This window comes from Sycon ciliatum, chromosome 5 (assembly GCF_964019385.1).
Source record: "Sycon ciliatum chromosome 5, ocSycCili1.1, whole genome shotgun sequence".
Classification (NCBI taxonomy): Eukaryota; Metazoa; Porifera; class Calcarea; order Leucosolenida; family Sycettidae; genus Sycon; species Sycon ciliatum.
In genome coordinates, this window is record NC_088647.1 from 10,542,157 (window position 1) to 10,564,827 (window position 22,671).

At 47.0% G+C, this 22,671-nt stretch overlaps 4 protein-coding genes across 5 annotated transcripts in view; 2 read left to right on the forward strand and 2 right to left on the reverse strand.

Moving 5' to 3' along the window:
• Positions 1–4,402, forward strand: part of LOC135817567 (engulfment and cell motility protein 2-like) — a 19,079-nt gene extending 14,677 nt beyond the window's left edge. Inside the window, exons 15-21 of the mRNA XM_065330780.1 lie at positions 5–141; positions 1,166–1,237; positions 1,454–1,775; positions 1,895–1,965; positions 2,216–2,284; positions 2,727–2,771; positions 3,412–4,402. Coding sequence (XP_065186852.1) covers positions 5–141; positions 1,166–1,237; positions 1,454–1,775; positions 1,895–1,965; positions 2,216–2,284; positions 2,727–2,771; positions 3,412–3,561 — 866 coding nt within the window. The 3' untranslated portion in view covers positions 3,562–4,402. The remainder of the gene's footprint in view (positions 1–4; positions 142–1,165; positions 1,238–1,453; positions 1,776–1,894; positions 1,966–2,215; positions 2,285–2,726; positions 2,772–3,411) is intronic.
• Positions 4,403–5,434: 1,032 nt separating this feature from the next.
• Positions 5,435–11,474, reverse strand: LOC135817569 (uncharacterized). 2 transcript variants are annotated; one of them, XM_065330781.1, is made up of 5 exons: positions 11,089–11,474; positions 9,520–10,342; positions 9,101–9,247; positions 7,772–7,840; positions 5,435–7,129 (listed from the first exon to the last, which is right to left on the reverse strand). In XM_065330781.1, the coding sequence occupies exons 1-5, from the start codon at positions 11,370–11,372 to the stop codon at positions 5,672–5,674; spliced, it is 2,781 nt and encodes a 926-aa protein (XP_065186853.1). In that variant the 5' UTR covers positions 11,373–11,474; the 3' UTR covers positions 5,435–5,671. The 2 variants fall into 2 exon arrangements, with proteins under 2 accessions (XP_065186853.1, XP_065186854.1); XM_065330782.1 differs by lacking the exon at positions 11,089–11,474 and adding an exon at positions 10,710–11,037.
• Positions 11,475–11,905: 431 nt separating this feature from the next.
• On the forward strand, positions 11,906–17,403 carry LOC135817570 (amidophosphoribosyltransferase-like). The gene is made up of 3 exons (XM_065330783.1): positions 11,906–12,223; positions 12,695–13,793; positions 16,884–17,403. The coding sequence occupies exons 1-3, from the start codon at positions 12,060–12,062 to the stop codon at positions 17,136–17,138; spliced, it is 1,518 nt and encodes a 505-aa protein (XP_065186855.1). The 5' UTR covers positions 11,906–12,059; the 3' UTR covers positions 17,139–17,403.
• LOC135817571 (guided entry of tail-anchored proteins factor 1-like) lies at positions 17,276–22,277 on the reverse strand. The gene is made up of 6 exons (XM_065330785.1): positions 22,029–22,277; positions 21,549–21,632; positions 21,084–21,153; positions 20,469–20,524; positions 20,179–20,293; positions 17,276–17,842 (listed from the first exon to the last, which is right to left on the reverse strand). The coding sequence occupies exons 1-6, from the start codon at positions 22,110–22,112 to the stop codon at positions 17,757–17,759; spliced, it is 495 nt and encodes a 164-aa protein (XP_065186857.1). The 5' UTR covers positions 22,113–22,277; the 3' UTR covers positions 17,276–17,756.
• Positions 22,278–22,671: the final 394 nt, after the last annotated feature.

Sequence of the window (22,671 nt, forward strand, 5' to 3'; positions counted from 1 at the left end):
GCAGCGTCAGAAGTGGCCACCAACTTCCTGCCTATTTTCTACTCAACGGAATACTTCTTCGAAGAGCTCTTCTCAATCTGCATTCAGCTCTTGAATAAAACCTGGAGAGAGATGGGTGCTGGAGTTGTAGATTTTGAGAAGGTATGTGTGTGTGTGTGTATATATGTTTCTGGTGTGACATTCAGTCAGTGCATAGGTGCCAACCATTACTGTAGCATGTGATCACTAGACCCTGCAGGCATGCGGCCACCATGTGCACCAGCTTGTCTTTTCTGAAGGCTTTCATTTACATGCAGCCCTCATAGTCTTCCGGCAACATGTACAAACACAAGTTTCTTCTCTGCTTTTACTTGGAGTTGCGACATGTGCCTGTTGTATTATTGGTGGCTGTGTGCACCGGACATTGACACTCTACACAGCCTGAGTGTAGATAGTCACCTGTCATTGACACTCTACACAGCCTCAGTGTAGATAGTCACCGGACATTGACACTCTACACAGCCCGAGTGTGGATAGTCACCTGTCTATTCCTGATACATGTAGTCAGTAATGTTGAATCACTCGGCATTCCTCTCAGCATTGCTTCCTGATGCACGAACTGGCTGTTTGCCCACTGTGTTCTGCTTCCAGTCTGCTGTGTGCATGCTGTGTGCATGCTGTGTGCATGCTGTGTGCATGCTGTGTGCATGCTGTGTGCATGCTGTGTGCATGCTGTGTGCATGCTGTGTGCATGCGGCCAGGGCATTGTGTATTTGTAGAGTGTTTGTGTGGGCCAAGACACACACATACACACACACACACACACGCACACGCACGCACGCACACACACACACACACACACACACACACACACACACACACACATATGCACACACAAAGGAGGAGTTTCTGCCACTCAGTGTGTATAACATTACAAGCCCAATTTCAATATCGTCCTTGCCCAATTTTGTTATGGCAACAATCATGTCCATGTTGATGTGTGAATATATGCCTGTGTGTATGCATGTGTGTGTGTGTGTGTGTGTGTGTGTGTGTGTGTGTGTGTGTGTGTGTGTGTGTGTGTGTGTGTGTGTGTGTGTGTGTGTGTGTGCGTGTGTGTGTGGGTGTGTGTGGCTGTGTGTGGCTGTGTGGCTGTGCATGTGTGCGTATGCTTGGTGGATTCCAGGTGATAACAGTAGTACGGAAGCAGATCACGGAAGTGTTGAAGCTAAACCCACGCAACATGGCAGATCTCAAGGTCAGTTGCAGATGCGCTTCTGTGGCGTACTTGTAGTACAACTTGAAGTTGTAGGTGATCGCTCTTGATAGGAACCTGCACATGCTGAACCTAGGTCGAACTTTTTAGAGGGGGGGGGGGGGTACACGTGCCCCGTGCCCCTTGCGGCCACGCGCCTGCTTGGTCAAGATATCCTGTCGTTTAGTGATGGTGTCTGTGGGTATTGTTTTTGTGCAGCGTGAGCTATGGGAGATGACGTATAGTCGTATTATTGGCATCATTGATGACGAGAAGCACAAGATTGTGGATGTGACCACCCGTTCTAAGCCAGTCATTGAGCTGCGCGATCGCATCAAGCCACAAGTCGTCGACCTTGTTAAGAAGCAGCGGTTACTGCATCTGACGGAGGGAGCGCTGTTTCACACGTTCACTAACCGCGGTCGACAGCAGCGTGCTAACTGGTGTTGTCGCTTGTCACCAAACCATCGCGTTCTGCATTGGAACACACCGGATGACAGCTGTACGCATGTCTTACCGCTGGAAGAGCTGCCAAAGAAAGGTACGTTGCCACCCTGCTATGCAGTGGAGATCCGTAGGTTCTCCGGTCATGAATATGTGATGTATGCACTCACAATCATTCTTGTATTTTCTGTGTGCTTGCCGTATGGCGTATCGCAGTTGCTGTGCAGGAGATTCGAGAGCTGCTGTGTGGGCGTGACAAGGTGCCCAACTCTGTCAAATCACAACAGGTAAGCAGCGCTGCTTCTCGTTTATGACATTCAGTCTACTGTATGGTGCTGTTTGATTCACTGCAGGTACTAGTAGTACGTACACTTCTAGAGAGAGACAAAGAGAGGGGGGGGGGGGGGGGAGGGCGTGGTAGGGATTTGCAAATGAGCAACCTATTCTGACAGGCTTTGCCCTAATTTCGGAAATGAATTGTTGTTTGCGCTTCTTATTGTTTGTTTGTGCTTCTTATTGTTTGTTTGTGCTGTTCAGTATCAGTTTGCTCTTCGTGTGACCGAGTCAGAAATGACGCTGGACTTTGTCGCGGAGGATGAGAAACAAGTGAGGAAGAGCTTTACAGATTTAACTTTGTTACATTTTTGGCAAAATTCGGATTTGTTCATGTGCTGTGCTGTGCGTTCGTCGTTTCCAGCAGGATTTTAAGTCCATGGCATTGTGAGACTCCCTTGATTTAGGCTAAGGCCTGTGGAGAATCCATCAATGCATAAACAAATTGTTGTCTGGAGCCACCAAACTTGGCTGGGCTACTTCGAAGTAGTTCCTATGTGACTTGGAAAATTTGAAGACTGGAACAAGCTGTTCTTATTTCCTAGATGCGTGCTTTTCTGAGGTGTCCGCATGGGCAGAGGGGGCTGTTCTTGGCTTTGGTGATTGTTTATCCAGTTGAGCTTTGTGGAAAGGTTCAACTAACCGATTTATGGGCCTCGTGGCATCTTTCATCTTGCTCTGTGTTGTGCATGCATTGGTGTTCTCTTATCTGCAGTATGCAATTTGGATTGATGGCCTTCGAGTTCTCCTCAACCAGCCGGTAGGGTTGTTGTGCTTATCTACGCACGTGTGTGTGTGCACGCATTTGCGTGCGTGCATGCAGTCATAATGAGCGTGTAGCTTGTGTGCTCGTGCAGGGAGGTTGATTGGGTGTGTGTGCATGCATGCCTGCATTGGCCATGTAAACAACAACACGTGTGATGCTAGAAAATGCATATTCGGACATTGTATATGTACATGTACTTCGAAGTATGAAATAATGTATTGTGGGGCGTCTGCTGAGTACCAACAAGATCGCTCGGACAGAAAAATAATAATTCATCAGGAGATGCAATTGTGCACATGTGTTTTTTCCTGTGTGGAAGGACTGTCACCAATCCATCATGCATGCTGCACATGGCCTATCCAGCCGGCGTTGATGCTGAGACCACTGGTCGACAGAGTTAGATGGACCTTGTCACCCATCACCCTTGTAATTAGTCACTGGCGGGAATCGTTGGTTTCACCCTCCGATGCATTGCATTGCCTGTGCCCATAACGAAGTGAAATAAAATGAAAATGAAACAACTCCCTGCCACTGGAGAGACGTGGGCTACAAAAGAATATCTAAAATGAAGATACTTCAAAAGTACTTTGAAGTATGAATATCGTTGTTGGTAATGTTGTGATCATGCGCACAGATGGAACATGCATCAGAAGACATTGACATGCTGCTAAACATGGACATGAAACTACGCTTGCTGGATGTTGAGAATGCTCCTATTCCGGACCAGCCACCCAAGATCCCACCGGACCCACCGAATCTCGACTTCTACTACAAAGATCGCTAGGCCACGCTAGACAGGTTTTTGTTCAATTGAGGATTGCAATATCTCGTACCAATGTAACATTTCACCTTTATATTTCAAAGGTTTGCTATCAGAGCATCATCATCATTATCATCATCATCATCCTCGTAGTCATGACATACTAGCATGCTGTTTACCCGGTTAGAGTAGCGCTGAAACTTGTTACAGCCTTCATGATGCGTCCCGTCACCGTTATCACCTTATCAATAATTTGCTTTCAAAACACGAAACACACGTGCCTTTTCGGCAATGCTTCGCTAACTGCTGCTTATGTGACTCCGTTGACCCACATTGCTTCAATGCCTTCTCGAACTGCAATACCGTTTTTCCCAGTGTATTTAGTACCTCTTCCCAATGAAATCTGCTCCTGTTTTCGTCCTTTTTCTCTTCTGGCAGTTGATGAGTGATTCCGGTTCATATGGGTATCACTCCATGTCTCTGGACTGTGATGTAATGCGATGGGCTTTTCTGTACCTAATGCCTTGGGAATTCGTCTACACCATGATCACGTTTGTCTTAAAATCTTCGTTGTTGTTCCGTATATCCTTCGCTTTTGTACATGATTTTCAATACTCGGCCGTTTTCGTTTTGTTTGTTTTCCCGTTTTTTCCCCCAGCCGTAGATCATTTTCTTATTCTTTTACTTCAAGTATATTGGTGTGCATTGTTGCACGTGCAGCGAGCAGCAAACGTTTTTGACACTGCTTAGCTTAGGTCAAGCAAATGTGGTCAGATTGCATTTTTATTTTACACGTGCTCTAGCCACATTTCCTCGGACTGTTTGTCTTGAGGGAGTTAAACATAATTGCCAGTACAGTCATGTACATGTACTTTGTATTTTAGTGGAAGATAATCTGGAATGGTGTTGGGTGAAACACTCACCACATCACCCACACGTATCCCCCCCCCCCCCCCCCCTGCACTCACACACTGCCAGGAGCTGGGAACGCGAGTCTCGCAGGAAATAGGTGAGGAGTAGGCCGGTGCACTGCACACCACTTGCACATGCGCCAAAGATGTGTTAGACAAAGCAAATGGTGTTGCGTGTGATCGTACAATTCAACAGCTTAGGCACCGCCCAAGGTTACCAATAATATTTTCAAAACGAAAAGTTTTCGTTTTGGGGTGGGTGGGTTTGAGGGAGTTTCGTTTCGAAAATAATTATTGAATGCAGTTGGAGATTGCATGCCCAGTTCCTTCTGGGTGTGGAAAATTGTCATCAATATTTTATTGGAATTCGTTTTACCTGCCGAACAGGTAGGTGGGTGGGGGCTGAAAAATACTAAAACCTTTCGTTTTGTAAAAACAATCGGTAACCCCGGACGGCCCCTCACCAAGCTGATGACTGGCTGACTATTTTCAGCCTGGTTGAAGAGGTTCTTTCTGGCCATTGAATCCCTATTATTTTCCCTTTTTACTTCTTTTTACGCACACATGCACGCGCGCACACACACACACACACCACATGCACACAACACACACGTACACATGTGTGAAGTCTGTGTCTTTGGAAGTTTGAGATGTGCTTGGCTTGACATGCTTGGAATAGTGCCTATGGGATGGTCTAAGACCGTGATTGAGAGACAGAGGGTACCAGGTTCAAGTCCTGTTTGGAAGCGGAAGGATTTTTTCAGCTGTGCTGCGACCCATAGTTGCCTGGCTCGAGGGAAACATGGATGCAGTAGCGAATGGGATTTTCGGTCTTTGACCACTTTGTGGTGGGTTTGATCTACTCACTGCTCACCCGCTTTAGGAGCTGTATCTGCACCTTGATCCAAGAGGGTGGTGGCGTTCCTGCGGGTGCGGAAAGCCAAGGCTCACACGAACCGTGTTTTTTTTGGCTTGACGTACGCCAATTGAACCAAATGAGAATCATCATTCTATTCCACTGAATATGATAGCAATATGCTATTCCAAAAAATCACCTCCTTCAAACCAATGAGAAATCTAAATCACTGATCAATTATGACATCAACTGATTCTCAAGCTAGAAAATAGAGTTGGTCCTTGAACATACGTAAAAATGCAGACAGATGCTAGCACAGCCGCTGCATGTGTTAAGCGGACACTGGCACACGCAGACAGGCCACAACTCACAGGCCATAGTGTACTATAATAAGTTGCTGCAGTGATGCTATAGATTCTTCCCTTGAAGCCGTACACATAAGATACTGATGCTCATCCAGCGCTTCAGGATCACAATGCTTGGGATGCCAGCGATGAAAGAGCTCCGGATCAGGACTCCGGAATAGGTCCAAGCCAGCCCTAGCTACCAACCTCTCCGCTAGATCAACGTCCTCACCGCCCCAGCCAGCGATGGAGAGGTCGAAACCACCGGCATTCATGTAGTCTTGTTGATACAAGCACAGCATACCGTATGAGTGCTCCAACCAATGGCCGTACTCTGCATCCACCATCAACCCATTCTCGACGATGTACTGATGCCTATACTCACTGGTGCTATTGGCGCCACCGCCACCACCGCCGTGTGGAAAATGTCCTGTTGGCCATCCGCTTCTCATCATGTCATCAATGACCTCATGCACCTGCTCGTCGGTCATACCCAGGGCAGCGTTGTCGAAGCTGTCTCTGCGCAGACCGTACTTCCTAGCCCGCTGCACAAACACAGGGTCATACAGGGCAAACGGAATAGGCGAGTACACCTGCAGTCCCGGCTCAGCGTTGTGTACGCACCGTTGTAGAAACCCTGCTGAGAAGGTGATGTCGACATCACAGAAAAACAGTATGTCTCCAGGGTCTTGCTGCAAAACAGCATAGTGTAGACATCGACCACGCCTGAACGTCTCTGGACGGAAATCAAATAGGACATCTGCCGATGGGTATCTTTGCTTCATGGCAATGATGTCGGCTGATACGGCTTGGTGAACGCTATCATCCGTCGACATGAGCACCACCACCAGCTTGACGTGGTGCACGTCTTGGCGTAACACCGTGCGCTCATACATGGCCAAGAATGCCTGGAACCTGTGGCCGGCCATTGAGATTGGCAATATGGCAACAGTGGATCGGCGATATGGAACACCATGGGATGGTACTAGCATGTAGTCGCCCAGTCTCCTCTGAAGCATGTACGAACGTGTACCGTCTAGTATCACTGTAGACAGCTGAATGGTCAAACGGTATTCAGTGCCATAGCTAGGACAAGTACGCACATGCGCGTCCAGTATGCGTCCCTTCACCTTCAGCTTGGGATTGTGCTTGCGCGTACGCTGCCTAACAAGTTTCCCCACCAGCTCACCGCCGTTGACGATATTGTTCTCATCCAGCTCAGTATGATACTGGAAGGGTAAACTGGAATGAGTGCTGGAGAAGAGATACATTTGCCTTAGAGCACTTCTATCATTCATACTCCACGTTGCATGCCTTAACTGTTCGACGATCTCCCCATACTGTGGTGTAGGGGAGAGTAGTGGCTTGCCGTCACCAGAGCATGAATCCCTCATGCGTGAGAACACCGCAATGTTCTTTGCTAGCAGTGGCTGACTGCCTACTGCCGCAGACTCGTTTGCATTGAGATGAAGCATCACTTCCTGCAGGCAGCCATCAAGAGAAAGCATAGAATTGCTAAGTAAGTATCCAGTGCAATACAGAGTCATGATATGTAGGGCTGGAGAGGAGCAGTGTGGCATAGTGCCATGTTGAGGGGGGAGGGAGGCTGGGGTGACCCCCAGACATTTTTAGGAATTTAGAAGGCAAATCCTGCACTCTAGGCGCATTTCGGTGCATCTCCTAGCCCCCGGGGTACAATAAACTAGCAAGTCTGCATCCATGATAGTTCACCATGGTTCACTGTACGTGGAATGTTCCTGATGACAGGGTAGTCCATTTTACGACTCCCCGTACAAAATCATACATCGAAACTTTTTCTCCCAGATTTTGGACGTTCCGTGTGGGCCGACTTTTTGGGAAATTGGTACGGCCATGGCCGTACCGACCGCACCAGTGGCGCCGGCCCTGATATGTATGCATGAAAGAGACAGCCAGAGGAAGAAGGAAACCGCCGATGTCATATCAGAGCCTTTGGCTTGGGTCTTAAGTTTAAGGTTACATAATTCCAAGGCATCGAGTGAAGGAGCAGGAAGTCTGCTGGATGTATTGGTACATGGCATGCAGTGCACATCACCTTCAATTTGGTAAGACCGTTGGGATTCATCAGTTTGGTGTGCACGTACCTGTTCTTTCAGCTGCATGCGCAGTGATTCAATTCGAAAGTACAAACGTGACGCCCAGTCTCGCAGCATCTGTCAGAACAGCACAATCATAAAGCAAATGAAGCATACCGGGTGTCCTACATACCAGCCCAGGCATAACTTCTAAACTTTGAACGCAACTGTTTAAATAATTATATCATTACGATGTCACGTAGACTGCATGATCCATCCTCGTCGTAGTGTCTACAGCAATCTGCAATTGATGTGCTTTTGTGATTCTCTGAGTGTCAACGGCATAAGCAAATGCCCCTCACATTACAGAGCTCTAAACAATCATGAATGCCGCACTGTATTAGCTGACGTCAACGATGATCATGCATCAAGCCAGTACAGGAGATCTCGAGACTGGTGTGAGTACGTAACATCACCCTGAAGGCAATACAGACACGAATTGAACTTGACTGCAGAGACTACACCGGCAGAAGTATAGTTTGCATAGGAATACGGTAACAGCTGTGACAATGTACTGTAAAACCGGGAATTTTCAGTGGAGTAATATTTTCGGTATTTCCCAAAATCAACGGTTCGGTAGCGCGAAAATTTCGGTAAACCCGTTATCCGTACTGCAGTCGGCATGCATGCAAGTATATTGTCGGTGCGTTTTATTTGAGGTAAAAATTACCTGTACCTGTCCTGATTCGCGACATTTTCATCACGAACCAACGGACATGAAAGACATTCGACAACGTTTCTTCATTTGGAAAGTTTGTTTGTTTCATTCTTTCTCAAAACAAGATCAAAATTGAACGGAAAAAGCAGCTGCATCCACAGGCAGCTGCGCACAGAGATCATGCATTAAAATGGCGACCACGACTTTCATCGATGTGGCATGGTGGAAAAAGGAACTAGTGCAGCGACAAAATAGAAACGGAGAAGAAGTGAACAGCAAGGAGAGCGAATCGCTAAAGTGCACTAGCCTACTGTCTGTAGTTAGTGAACATGCAGTCAAGTGGTCACGTACATATATACGCCATACCAATACGTCATCATGGTCATGCATAACAAAAAGAAAGGAAAGTCACGCATGAGCAAAATGCAAAGACTGGAGAAACGAAGAATTCCTTCGAAGCTAGAAAGTAAGAGAGCACAAATCATCGTTATGTAATGCAAATACAACTTTGAATTGGTTATTCCGACTTCATTTTCATGTACAGCTAGCTGTACATGTATTTCATCGTGACGTTCGCGACAGTACCGAAGTTACCGAAAATAAAACCACACCAAATTTTTCCGGTTTTACAGTAGCTCCACTTGCGTATTCCATGCTTTCAAACTTCCGAAGCCTAGTACCTCATGCAGGAGATGCTTGTATTGCTCGCTGTGGGTCAGGCACGTTACCATAGCTGTCTGAAAACCTGATTGTGGCTGGCTCCAGTAGTTCCTATCCAGGATGTGTGCAATGCGGTGACACAAGCCGGATGAACGACGCGCTCCGCCCTGCATCATGAAAAGAACGCAGGCAAACTTCACCATAGCAATCATGTGTGGCTTCTGCTTGGAGTTGCACGCCGCATGATGCTGAGATGTACATAGGGCTACCCGGGAACAAAAACACAATCCAGGAACTCAGATTGTTTCCAAGAACTTGGGATGTAGATTGCACAGTAGGCCCAGGGCTTATAAAATTTGCTCTGCAGAAGGTGGAATTGGGGGGGGGGGGGGGGGCATTCTGACAGGTACCAACTTACACTGGTTGTTTGCAACCCTACCTTTGTGTGCCTGTCTTCGGCAGCCGGGCATTTACGGACATCTAGTACTTCTTGGAGCTGACGTGACAGATCTGCAATGCCAGCAGCAGCAGCAGCGTTGCCTCCTTGTTGATAGGAATCGGACGGACTGGACGATGCGTGTTGAGACTTGGCCGTATAGCGTTGCGCCAGATGCATAGGAACAACTAAAGCAGCAATGTCATCTGCTGAGCAAGGCATGCAGTGTTCTTGCATGCACGGGCAGGCAATTTCAGGTGAGCGCACAGCAATGGCATGCTGCATGGCAACTGACCGGCCAATATAGTGCAGTAACTGAGGGACATTGACGAATGAGGAATCTTCCACAATCACTAACCAGCCAGCGGAGCCTGTTCCAGTTTGACGTACAGCAGCACCGAACAGTGCATCTGGTGACGATGCACTAGCACCCACCAACCAGTGAATGTTGCTCTTCACTTCGTCGCTCGCCGATGGGATGCTGGTGCATGTCTGGCACATAACAATGAGGTGATGCATATCATGGTCTGCACTGTGAGCTAATGTGTATTCACCTGGCATGGCCTTAGCAAGACGGCGATGCAGTAAAACACTGGCCCATGACAGCACTGCACCATTCATGACGCGATCATCAACACTGGCTTTGTCGGTGAGTATTGCGAACACAGCCGCGCCGTCCGAAGATTGGTCCAGGTGACCCTCGGCGCCTTGTTCAGGTTCATTGCTGCCTTGGTGCCTGCTTGCCGACTCAGTTGGTACACGACTAGCTGGCATGCTTGGTTGTGCATCACTGAGAATGTCCTTATACCACACTGGCTGTGATGCCCTGTGAGTACAGTGCACAGCATTCACACACACACACCTTCCTCAAACCAAAGATCATATTTTTGTCGCGTACTATGGATGCTAACAGAATGGCCACGTGAACAACAAAGCTGGAACTTCAAAACGATGCCAATCAGTAATGCAACAGGAGAGCTAACAGCTCAGGACCCTTCGTTAGGCTTGTCATCATCATGAATTTGCTGAGCTAAGTTAGCTGCTCATATTGTTAGCTGCTCATATTGTCAGTCATGGGTCACGGGCCGTGAACGCCTGCTTCAGCGCGGCTGCTATAAGGTTGCATGCTATGCATATGTCCGAACACGGCCGTGTGCAGTACACAGCTGGAACTTTAAAACGACGTCACTCACTACAATCATACTGTCGACTCCACTTGTCATCAGCTTGTATAATGAACTTCGTGATGTAGCGAACCGTATTGTCCACGGCCCTATTTGAACCCCGGATACGAAAAATGATATTTTGTAGCGAACAACTTTCGTTTCTATCGAACCATATCTTGTAGGGCTGCATGCACGCCAAGTTTACATATGACACATGATTGTAGTAGTAATACAATCATAGTCATTTGCGGGCCACATCACAGTCATCATCGGAAGTGTTGCTTGTTTGGTGTAAGTGCATTTCTGTTATAAAGAACTTACTTCGGTTGGCTGCATAACGGTGTTCGTTATATCAGGATTCAGGAGTCGACTGTAGAATCATGTAAAAAATTCTCTGATATCTTACCCTGATTTTCTTGCTCCGCCATTCTGCCACTGGCAGTGCCATGCGATTCTGCGTCCTTCCTCTTGCGATTGCTGCCGCTGAAGGGAATCGTTTCCGTCCGCTTTCGACGCACTTTCCGAAATTACTTTGTGCGCATCGTCACTAGCCGATTTACACGGTGCATACTGGTATAGTATGTGCAATAGCGAGCCAACAACGACACCGCAGAAGACGGAAACGCTGAACAGCAGGGCGGTGTTCAGTAGTCTGGCTCCACGGAAGGAAAACATTCGCACTGGTGCCATCGCCCATGGCCCACAACGATCACCATGGCATTGTCATTGACAGGAACCGACACACATGGCCGACCCCATGCCCACTCGGTAGGCCATACTTGTCATGTCTAGTGACTCTAGTAGTATTATCTAGTCTAGTCCCTTCCCCCCTACTCCTAGGATAGAGTCCTTCATGATCAACCGGCAGTGCCTACGAGATCATGTAGATCTATAATTTGTACATGACAAGTCATTCGAGAAGCTCCTTGGTAGCAGGGAGTCGTAAAATACCGGTATTTTACGACTCCCTGCTTGGTAGATGTACGTGGCATGTAGCATTGTACTGAGTATTCTTTGCTACGTCATATCAATCAAAATGATCAAGCAAGGGCGCCGGGTACCGGGTCCTGTACTAAAAGCGCGCTTTCGATTTCATACTGATTGTGCACATGTCACGTGCGTGACCATAATGACGTGTGATTCTCAGCTCTCAGGAGTCAGGATCCGGCCTCTCAGTGCTCTCAGTGAGCCTCTCACACAGCGTGCATGTGAAACTTTCCCTAAAAAAGGCCAAAAGAAACTGCAGTGCTGAGAGAGACTGCTGACTCTGCACTGGCTGTGTTCTGCATCGAACAGTCAATGTTTTTGTTTCTTTTGTGAATCAGAATGAGAGAGAAGTAAAGCTCTCGCGAGTCTCAGTCTCGTTGCCTCGCAGACATGTCGTGCCCCATTTCAACTAGGCGAGGCACAATAGCCTACGATGAAGAAGAGGAACATGTCCTTCATGATGCATGTGGTGTCATTGGAGTTGTTTCTTCAAATTTACAAGAAACAGAAGTTTCCTCGCTGCTCTGCCTTGGAATGGTTGCTTTACAACACCGGTTAGTTAGAATTCCTGTTCGCATTACATTATTGTCACTTGGATTTCTTTGTGCAAAGTAGTTGCCAGGACATTGCGTGCAGTAGTTGGACCACCTTTTCGCATTCACTTTTTTGCCAAAACATTTGTTGTGTTTAGTTACCGTAGGCCTACTATAAAAAATACCAACCAGTACAGTCATGTCATTGTATTGCTTGATGCTGAATTTCAGAGCACATGTACGTTGTTATGATGATTTACACAGGTGTGCACGGACACGTTCTCAGAGTTCCAGTTTCCTTCATATCCACTGGCCTTATGGCCACCATCCGTTTCATCACTGTTGGTCCATATTAGTAAAGTGTGTAAAACATACTATAAAACTTACTTGTGGTACAGCACTGTGTGCGCATGTATTTGTGTGTATGCACACACGTGCTCACCTCTGTGTATGTGTATATACATGTGTGTGTGTGTGTGTGTGTGTTTACAGTGGCCAAGAGAGCGCTGGTATGGCAACAACTAACGGCACTTCTCTAAATAAGCACAAAGGCATGGGCATGGTCTCGAATATATTCTCTGAAGAAGAGTTGAAGCGCCTGGCTGGTGTTGCGGGCATTGGGCATACTCGCTACAGCACATCCGGCGTTTCTGAGCTAGTCAACTGCCAACCATTCATCGTGGATTCAGTGCATGGTCGCATTGCGCTTGCCCACAATGGTGAGCTTGTCAATGCTGGAAAGCTGCGCCAGGATGTAATGTCGCGTGGCGTGGGCCTAACTTCTCAGAGTGACAGTGAACTCATCTTGCAGCTCCTCACCGTCAAGCCTGATAAAGAGGAGGGCAGCAAACCCGATTGGCCAGCTCGTATTTGTCACTTCATGTCTCTATCACAGACTTCTTACTCTTTCGTCATCATGGTCGGTGAAGAAGTCTATGCAGTGCGGGATCCGTTTGGCAATCGACCGCTTTGTCTAGGGCAAGTATGTGCTCCCGGTGAAGATGGTGAGGACTCCGTTTCTGGCTGGGTTGTTGCTTCTGAATCGTGTGCGTTTCTGAGCATGGGCGCATCGTATCTGCGTGAAGTTCTTCCCGGTGAAATTGTGTGCTTGCGGCGCTCTGGTATGAAGACGGAATGTATTGTGGATCGACCATGCATACCAGGCTCCAATGACCGCAAGCCACCAGCGTTCTGCATCTTTGAGTATGTGTATTTCTCCCGAGCTGATACAGTACATGAGGGTCAACAGGTCTACAGTGCGCGTTTCCGCTGTGGCCGGAGATTAGCCATTGAAGCTCCAGTCGAAGCTGACATCGTGAGTACGGTGCCGGAGTCGGCAACACCGGCTGCAATGGGCTTCGCAGATCAGTTAGGTTTGAATTACGTTGAGGTGTTGACAAAGAACCGGTACGTTGGCCGCACTTTCATCTTACCAAGCATGCGCCTTCGTCGCACAGGTGTCACCAAGAAGTTTGGCTTACTGCAAGAGAACTTCAGGGGCAAGCGTGTCGTCCTTGTCGACGATTCCATTGTGCGAGGGACCACCATCGGAAACATAGTGCGTTTGCTGAAAAGCAAAGGCGCCAAAGAGGTGAGTTCTTTTTCAGTCCATCTTTGTCTCTGTGTTATCTTTGTATGCGGTGGGGCTGATCTACTCACCTCCCACCGCTTTAGGAGCTGCATCTGTGCCTTGATCCTTGGGGGTGGTGGTGTTCCTGCGGATGCGGAAAACTCGGCCTCCAGCCGAGTCTCACACAGGGTCCGTACAGGGTACAGCCTTTGAAAACCCTAAAATATGGAAAAAATTCCAGTAAAGAATATACTCGGAAACCCTGATGGAATCTGATGGAAATACATGGTGTGTCCTGAAAAAACCTTGAAATTCATTTTTTAGGCAATACGATCTTCACTGTACTCTTTGATGCATAGTCAGCATGACCAGTGTACTAAAAAAGCGTGTCACCAGTGGTAGAGTCTACACTGCGTGCATGCACTCTGGGATTAAGTACGTGGAAGGTACACAAACGTGCTGCACTTCTTCGGCTGCGGTTGTTTGCTCTGTCCCTGGGGGAAATAGCGGAAGAAAAGCTCAACATTCATGGCATAATTTGCGGTCAATATTGGCACAATTCGTGGCAAAATAGAGAGGTTCTGCATAACGTAATTATGTTAGTAAAAAACGTAGTCGATCTACGGAAATTGGTACGTAAACTGCATGCGCATCTGTGTTCCGCCATACGGAGTTTTCAAATCACGTAGCTGCCCCTGGCAACTCCGAACGCGGCAGTGTACGACCGGATCGACATGGGGAGAGAGTCATAAATCTGTACCCCAATCCACTTACGGAGCACCTATGTTATCAGAGCTCTATCTACATACTCTACGTAGACAACTTTTCGTAAGTGGAGTTCAAACTCGCGAATTCACGGGTTTTTCCCGCCCACTAACGTAAAGTTGCTCAACTTTACGTAGTGCAGAACCTCTCTGTAAATAGCGGGTAATTTGCAGTTTCTGCCTTTCTGGTAAATTTGCAAGTGAATTGGCCAATCTACTGGTTTGCCTGCCAGAAAACTGCCTATCTTTACTTATAAAGAAGAGGCACCTGTGACGATCAGTACGAGTAGCAGTAGCAGCCGCGCGCAGAAGCACTGAGCACGCGAAGCGTGCGAATCATGTAGCCACCTATACCTAGCCTAGGCCATAGGTAGCACTAGCAGCCGCACAAGCGCTGCGGACCACGTGAACCGTTCTCTGCAAATAGAAACATCTGCAACAAAAGGATACAAAAGATCTGCACTGACTGCACTCTGCATCTGATCTGCAGTGAAGAGCGCATCGCACTTTTGTTCGTAATTTTATGAATTTTTTGAGCCGCTTCATCCGCCACCAGGTGATGGACAACCCTGACCAGCCTCCCGAAGGCGTCACAGACGTCCCTCCTTCTCCTTCCAACGATGAAGAACCTCCCTCAAGCTCACCAGGACTTCAGCGGTCTGGCCACCACCACGTGCTGAGCACGTGTGCTGTTCATGTACTTGCTTCACCCGCATGCCACATTCGGCCAGGCAACGCTGGCCGGGGGTGCTGCTAGTTCTTCATAAAGAAGAGGGTTGCGAGAATGGAAAGGAAATTTTCATCATGAAATGCATACGCTTCAGTCCTCAAGTGATGTGCCTGCTACTCAGATGTACAGACTCGGGAGTGGCAAGACTTCGATCATGTGATGCAAGCAAAGTCTTTCGATGTTTTCATTCAACAAAATTAATTTTCCCCGGCGACAGTTTGCTGTGGTGTGTGCGTCTATGATTGGTCGCTTGAAAATACCCGTGACAAGTCCTCTACACACCACAAAACAATGTAATCTTGGTTTTTTATGTCCCGAAATATACGGTGCGCGAACCCTGTGACACGCATAGGGTGATTTTTTTGTATGTAGAATAGGTGGAGTGGTGTGGAACTAGTTACGTCATTTCTAATTTGGGCCTTGTGTCATGGAAGGTCATGCCGCACCTGCTGTTGTTGCGACGGCAACATATGGACTGTACAGGTCCGCTCAACCCTCTCTTGGTCGCACTTCCCACACCCGGGTACCCTTTCTGAGCCTGCTGAATACTAGGTCCAAATGACTGGAAGTGGCATCTCTTGGCCCTGGTTGCAATGGCCGGCCCTCTAGGGTAGGCGGTGGCCTTGCCAAGTTTTACTGCAAATTCATACTCTGAGTAGTATCTATACTACAGTCGATTCCACTTGTAACAAACTTGCATAGAACGAATTTCGTGATATAGCGAACTATTGTCCATGTTCCCCTGTTTGATCCCATACAAAAATGACCCTATACAGTCGTCCCTCTCTAATCCGGCACCTTTTGCAACGGCATTTTCTGCTGGATAAACAAGGGTGCTGGATTATCAAATCCTGCCCTCCAACCCGGCCAACCTGTTAACATACATGTTTGTGTCGTACGTCAAAACATAGAGATTTTCTGTGTCAATCCAAGTACTTTGTGGAATGCATGTCTTTAACATACACTTGGGAATATCCTATGCACTGGCGTAAGATATTCCCAAGTGTATGTTACATGTGTTGTGTATGTTGCGATGCTCTCTGACGGTATGCGATGTACAACTGCTGGATTAGAAAATCGAATTATGTACAGTTTAAGCGATTTGTTGCAGAAAATCGCTGCTGGAGGCGGAATTCAAGTGCCGGATTAAAGCGTAGAAAATGAACTGAAAAAATCGGTTTGGCAAGAAAGTGTGCTGGTTTGCAAGGGTGCTGGATAAACAAGTGCCGGATTAGAGAGGGACGACTGTATAGCGAACAGTTTTCGAACCAAATCTTGTAGGGCTCCATATAAACCAAGTGCAGTCATACTGTAGACATGTCATGGGGAATATGAATATGTCAGTCATGATTTGCTGCTTGTATAGTGTGAGTGCATTTCTGCTATAACAAACTTCGGCTATAACGAAATAATTCCTCTGCACAATGGTGTTCGTTATATCAGGAGTCGACTGTACTTGTACTATCGTAAAGTGCCATTAATCCCGTCCCTTCTCCAGGTCGAATGCTACTAGTATCTTCTGCCTGTACAATGGCATTGTCTGCTCTACCTTATATTAAGTTATAACGATTCTGCCTTGTTGTGTGTGTGTGTGTGTGTGTTCACTCTTTCCTGCAGGTGCATGTCCGTGTTGCATCACCACCGCTCAAGTACCCCTGCTTCATGGGCATCAACATTCCCACACATAACGAGCTAATCGCCAACAGCAAGAATGCCGACCAGCTTGCCGAATCCCTGGGTGCTGATAGTCTTGTGTACCTATCTATCGACGGCCTTAAAACCACTATACAGTCCGGAGTGCGAAAGGAAGGAGCATCTGGACATTGTATGGCATGCTTGAATGAAGATTATCCAGTCTCCCTGGATTTCTAACTGATTCATCTACCGGTTATATCAACGCATCATCACAACTAGGTGCACTCTGCTTTCATTTACTTGCCCCCCACACATGCATGCACACACACGCGCAAACGCACACATACGCACACATAATCCATGATAATAGAGAGGATATTAAAGGACACTCTTTTGTGCTTACTTCTACGCTGTAAGGCTGTATCTTTCGTTCCACTGTCTCATGTGGATGTTTGTTTTGTTTTATTTAGTGCGGTTCTGTATAAAGGCTGTGTTTACATGAGGCGTTTCAACCCGGGTTGAAATCGGGGCGAGTACTTCTGTGCGTATCTCGCGCCAGGTTTGAACGGCAACCCGGGCTGAAATTTCTCGTGTAAACACAGCCTTAGGCTGTATCTTTTGTTCCATTGTCTCATGTGGATGTTTGTTTTGTTATATTCAGTGTGGTTCTCTCTGCAGTGTGCCGAATGCTCAGAAACATGGAGTAAGATGACTGATCCTCTTCTAATATTCCACAAGCAGCGTAATTATTTATGACTCACTATGGTAAAGTGTTCAAGATATGTGGCAGCAGCAGTGGCAATATAATAATTATATTGCCACTACATTTTTTACAGTGGAAGTCTAGACTATGGGTCATCTGGATGCTGAGACCAGTTTGCGTGCGGTGTAGAGCACTTGCCTTGACGCTGCCAACCACCACCACATGCTTACAGTACCAACTGCAGGAACAAAGGAACAAGAACACGTGCACATGTGCACCCACATACCGGTATACATACATGTAAGCTCGAACATGGGTGACCTCAATCGCCTTGTGTCCTTGATTTTGAAGCTACCCGGGGGCAGTTTACATGAGAAAAAATAAGCCCGGTCTTATTTTTCAACCGTTTTCATGATGGTTGTACGGGGCAGAGTTCAGGTGAGTGACAGCGAGTTCTGCGCGCATTTTATTTTTCAAATCGCACATGAATGCAGTGGTAAATGTTCGTGTATGATGAAAATTTGGATCAAGAAGTGCCGACTCATGCTGTTACTGCCTTCCAATTGTCACCTATTCTGTCCCTCTGAATCGTGAGAAAAATATTCAGAAATATGCGCAAGAAATTGCGGGCGAAGACAGGGAAAAATGTGGGCCAGATATAGTAAATTTGCGGAAACTGCAGTATCTTGCAACTATAGTAGGGAGGTTTAGTTCCCACGTAACGCAAACGCGTACGTGGGTGATCCACGTAAAGTGGATGAAGGGCACCCACGTAACAATGTGTTTAGTCACACGGAACAAACAAAAGCATGAAGCGAAAGGCCCAAACCTGGTCAAAGACAAAGCTACCCGGGCCTAAGAAGCTCATACAATATTTTGATTCCGTGCTTCGGAAACTTCTTCAGCTGAGCACCCTCACAGCTCGCACAATGCGCTCCATTCTGATTTTCACCCACGTTCCAGCGGAACGTGGGTGAGCCTCTATATACGGTATGTCGCGAATCAGAAAACGTCTGTACGTGGGTCACTGAGTATCACGTGGTACACACACGTAAAGTACCCATGGATTACGTGGGACTAAACCTCCCTAATTATGGACCACAAAAACGTGGATGGAGGACAAAGCAAGGAATTTCGAAGCGCGAAGAACAGTGCGATGTCAAAGTTCGGCCCTGGGGACAAAAGATCACAGCCACGCACTTCGCGTACACCATGAAGTGTACGTAGCAGCGCACAGAACACACACCATGCATGAAAACCTGTACAGGGTGGGCTCATGAATTCACTGAAAATTGCATGATTTCCACGGAAAATGCTAGATTCGCGGAAACCTACGAAAATCGCGGAATTTGCCGTGGGCGCGGAATCGCGAATTTCCAAGGGGACCGTCTATTTTTCGAGAAGGTGAAGGATGGGCTACTATAGCTATAGGACGTTCCAGTGAACGAAAAATCAGCAGAAAAAATGCCAAGAAAGAAACAAAAGAGACGCACTGTCTGTGGCGACATCCTCTCTGGTTCACCACGCAAATCCAAAAATACGGAAAAACACGCTTATACGCCCTGGGGGTTGGATAAGCTCGAGGGTCAAGGGTAGGGCTAGTTCAGCTCGGGGCGAGTTGAATAAGCCCGCCTCGCCATGTAAACGCGCGCTCTAAAATGACTGGGTGACAGATCAAGGCGGGCTTATCGTAGGCCTGGGGTTGAATAAGCCCGGGTTTATTTTTCTCCTGTAAACAGCCCCCCCCCCCCCCCCCCTCAGTGTGACTACACTCACTGGCAGTAGTGACAAAGTGCCAGAGTCAAATCTTACAAGTTTCATGAACAAGCCATTGCCATAGAATACTAGTAGCGACTGTGGCGATAATTTCATGCTCCCCACACCGGGGTTCGCCCTTTTCCGTTGAGTGTCAAGTCAAGTCGGAGGAAAAGCGCGCCCTCTAGCGTGAGGAGCAACCACTTTCCCCAGCCATTGTCATGAAACAACAACACGCACGCACACACACACACACACACACACACTTTTCCATCATACCCACAAACACCATTCAAGTTGTAGGGCACCGCAGAGAAAACTAACACTGCATTCCTGGCGTTCCGATGCTACAGCAGAAGCCATAGCAGCTGGTGTTGGGATTGCACCATTCAACAGCTTGCAAGGCTGAAGAATTGACCGCCACTATTCAGCCTGGTCTACACCATACAGCTATGAAGCTTCGAAGTGGCTTTTTCTGGCCAGTGAATCCTTACTTCTTGGTCTTTTTTCATTTTTTTTCACGCACACACATCACACCACATACGTCGGCATGCACTGGCTGTTCGTAACCACCCAGGAGAATGAAAGAAAAGCCAGGAGGAGTTTGAGAAAGAGAAGACAGATGTGTGTGACCATAATCGTCGGGAATCGAACCCGCAGCTATCGATTGGAAATCGCTGCACATACCACTGCACCATATGGGACACAGACACACAGACACACAGACACACACACACACACACACACACACACACGCACACGCACACGCACACACACTGGTAAGCCAAGTTGAAAGAGGAGCACTAGCAAGAATCCTACCTTCATGACTTGTAGGGAATGCCAATAGCGATCCGAATGGGTACACCCAGCTCTCAGGTAAGTGGAAAGCAGCAGCGGTGCGCACAACCACCGCATAGCCCAGTGACATCATCACCTATTGTGGAGCACAGGCACATTTGAATAGATCAGAAACTTGTTCAATAGAAAGAGACAAGCACTACATTCGTATCATCATTGCTCTACTCCACAGACTCACAACAGGACTCAAACAGCCATACCAAGTAAAAGATAGCGTGCATCAACAAACTTCAATGACAAACACCACTTACCAGTACACTATAGATAGGGACAATTAACCAGAGGGAACGTTTGAGCACAAGTTTACCTACAAAAGCAGAGTTAAGAGAAAAAACCGAGTTCAACATCGTAAACTATTGTCAACAACATGCTCGATCTTGCGTGGATGCATGCACCACTTGGTCAACGTTCCTGTCATCGCACCATCAAAATTTATAGCCTGCGGCCTTGTGTAAAAAATAACATGCTCATAAACAGAAACGGGTAGCGAGCACCATTGGCCAGCACTTAACTTCGCAGTGATTGAGTGTGGGCCAGTGGTGATCACAAACCTTTTCTAGTTATGAAGCTGCGTGAAGCGTCCTGTATTGTATTCTATTGTATTTTATTATTTTACTTGGGCATTCCCAACAGACCCTAAGGTCTTCTTACACTACAGGGTGCCCAAGATGAATGAAATTGTTAAGTTCTACAGGATTCTAAATGCGCATAAAGAACAGATTCAGGTTTTTACACTGTTTCATTGGTCATGTGATAGTCACAAATCGCCGCAACACCGAGGTCCTGTGACTGTGTGATTCCAGCACTAAGAAATGGGATGCATTTGAAAAGCAGATACCGGTATCATAAGAGCAATGACAGTATACCGTATTGTGAGGACTCCTCTTCCAATTTGGCCATCCTTCTCTTCAGCTTGGAATGCTTCACGAAATCATCCTGCACATGTATACACACACACACACACACACAAGCACACGTGTGAGTCTTATAATTAATTATAGTAGGGACATTCTCGGGAGCGGTCATAGGACTCATAACTGTCCTGAATAGGGTTGTGTCCAGATTACAAAATGCATTTACAACTTGCTCAGGTGAAAGTGGGACTGTCACGAATGGGGTCCACAAAAGGAGGCTTTTAATAACTTTTAATATTTATTTTTGCACACACACACACACACACACACACATACACACACACACACACACACACACACACACACACACACACACACACACACAATGAACAAAATGATCGGGTAATCATGTACAGTGAGGGCATTACAGTAACGTTATTTCGCGAGAATGCCGCATTGTAAAGGCCAGGTGCTAACCTGAACAGACACAGTCTGTAGCTCTGAGACAACTGAAGCCAGCTCTTGCCTTGCCTGGCACGGACCAGAATATACCGTAGCAATCTATTGAGCACAGAGCAAACATAGAACATAGTATAAGCCACATCCACTTGTATATACCACTGACCTCGTGGCAAGTCGGAAGAAACAAAATACAACCATTATACTGCTCCACCTTACACAGACACACGCACAGACAGACACAGACACACACGCACACGCACACACACACACACACACACACACATGCTTTGGACTTGGTTGCTTTACAGCAGACTTGATTGAAACAATTAAAAAAAAAGAAATCTGAACACTTGATATAATAATTACAATGCCAGCACTGCATACTACAAATTGAAGTGGTGTGTTTGGAATGCAGACGTTTTCAATGTGAACAGCGTTTGTGGAAGCTTCAAGGTTGATAGTACATGTTCATGTACATGGCCCAGTAAAACTCACCCAAATCGACATACTCCTAGCTGATCGCCAGCCAAACTCCAGCACCAACGCTAGTAATAGGCATATGCACGCCGACAAATACATCCTACAATACTACACTTCACAAACTATACACGAAAGGAGTAGTGGCAACCACATGCATGAGGAAGATCAGGTCTCATAAAGCCGAAAATGTTGCTGCTGTACTCTGTCGTCAGTGTCGTCTGCACAATTACAAGATTCCTACTTTTCTTTCTTTGAAAGTAACATACACTAGTACGTAGTAGTCTACACTAGTTTGATCGAGTTCGACTTCATGTTCATCGTGTCATTTTCAAAATTGCGTGGGGATTCCCCTTGCGGAAACGATGCACCGTACGCGCCCCGTAGACCTACCGCCAGTACCGGTACCGTATACGGTAGGCGTACACAATCATACCAATAATTACCATATGGTAGATCTACATGTCAGTGTATTATTATTATTATCAAATTTTTTGATAGGGCAATCCCCACAGGCCTAAGGCCTTCTTACAGGGTACCCTAGAAATGAAAGTAGTGAATTACGGAATAGGTGCAGTGAAGAGCATAAGCGGACTGCAGCGGGGAGTGCATTCCAACGGTCGGAACCGATGAAAGAAACTGAAAAGAGACCGAAACGAGT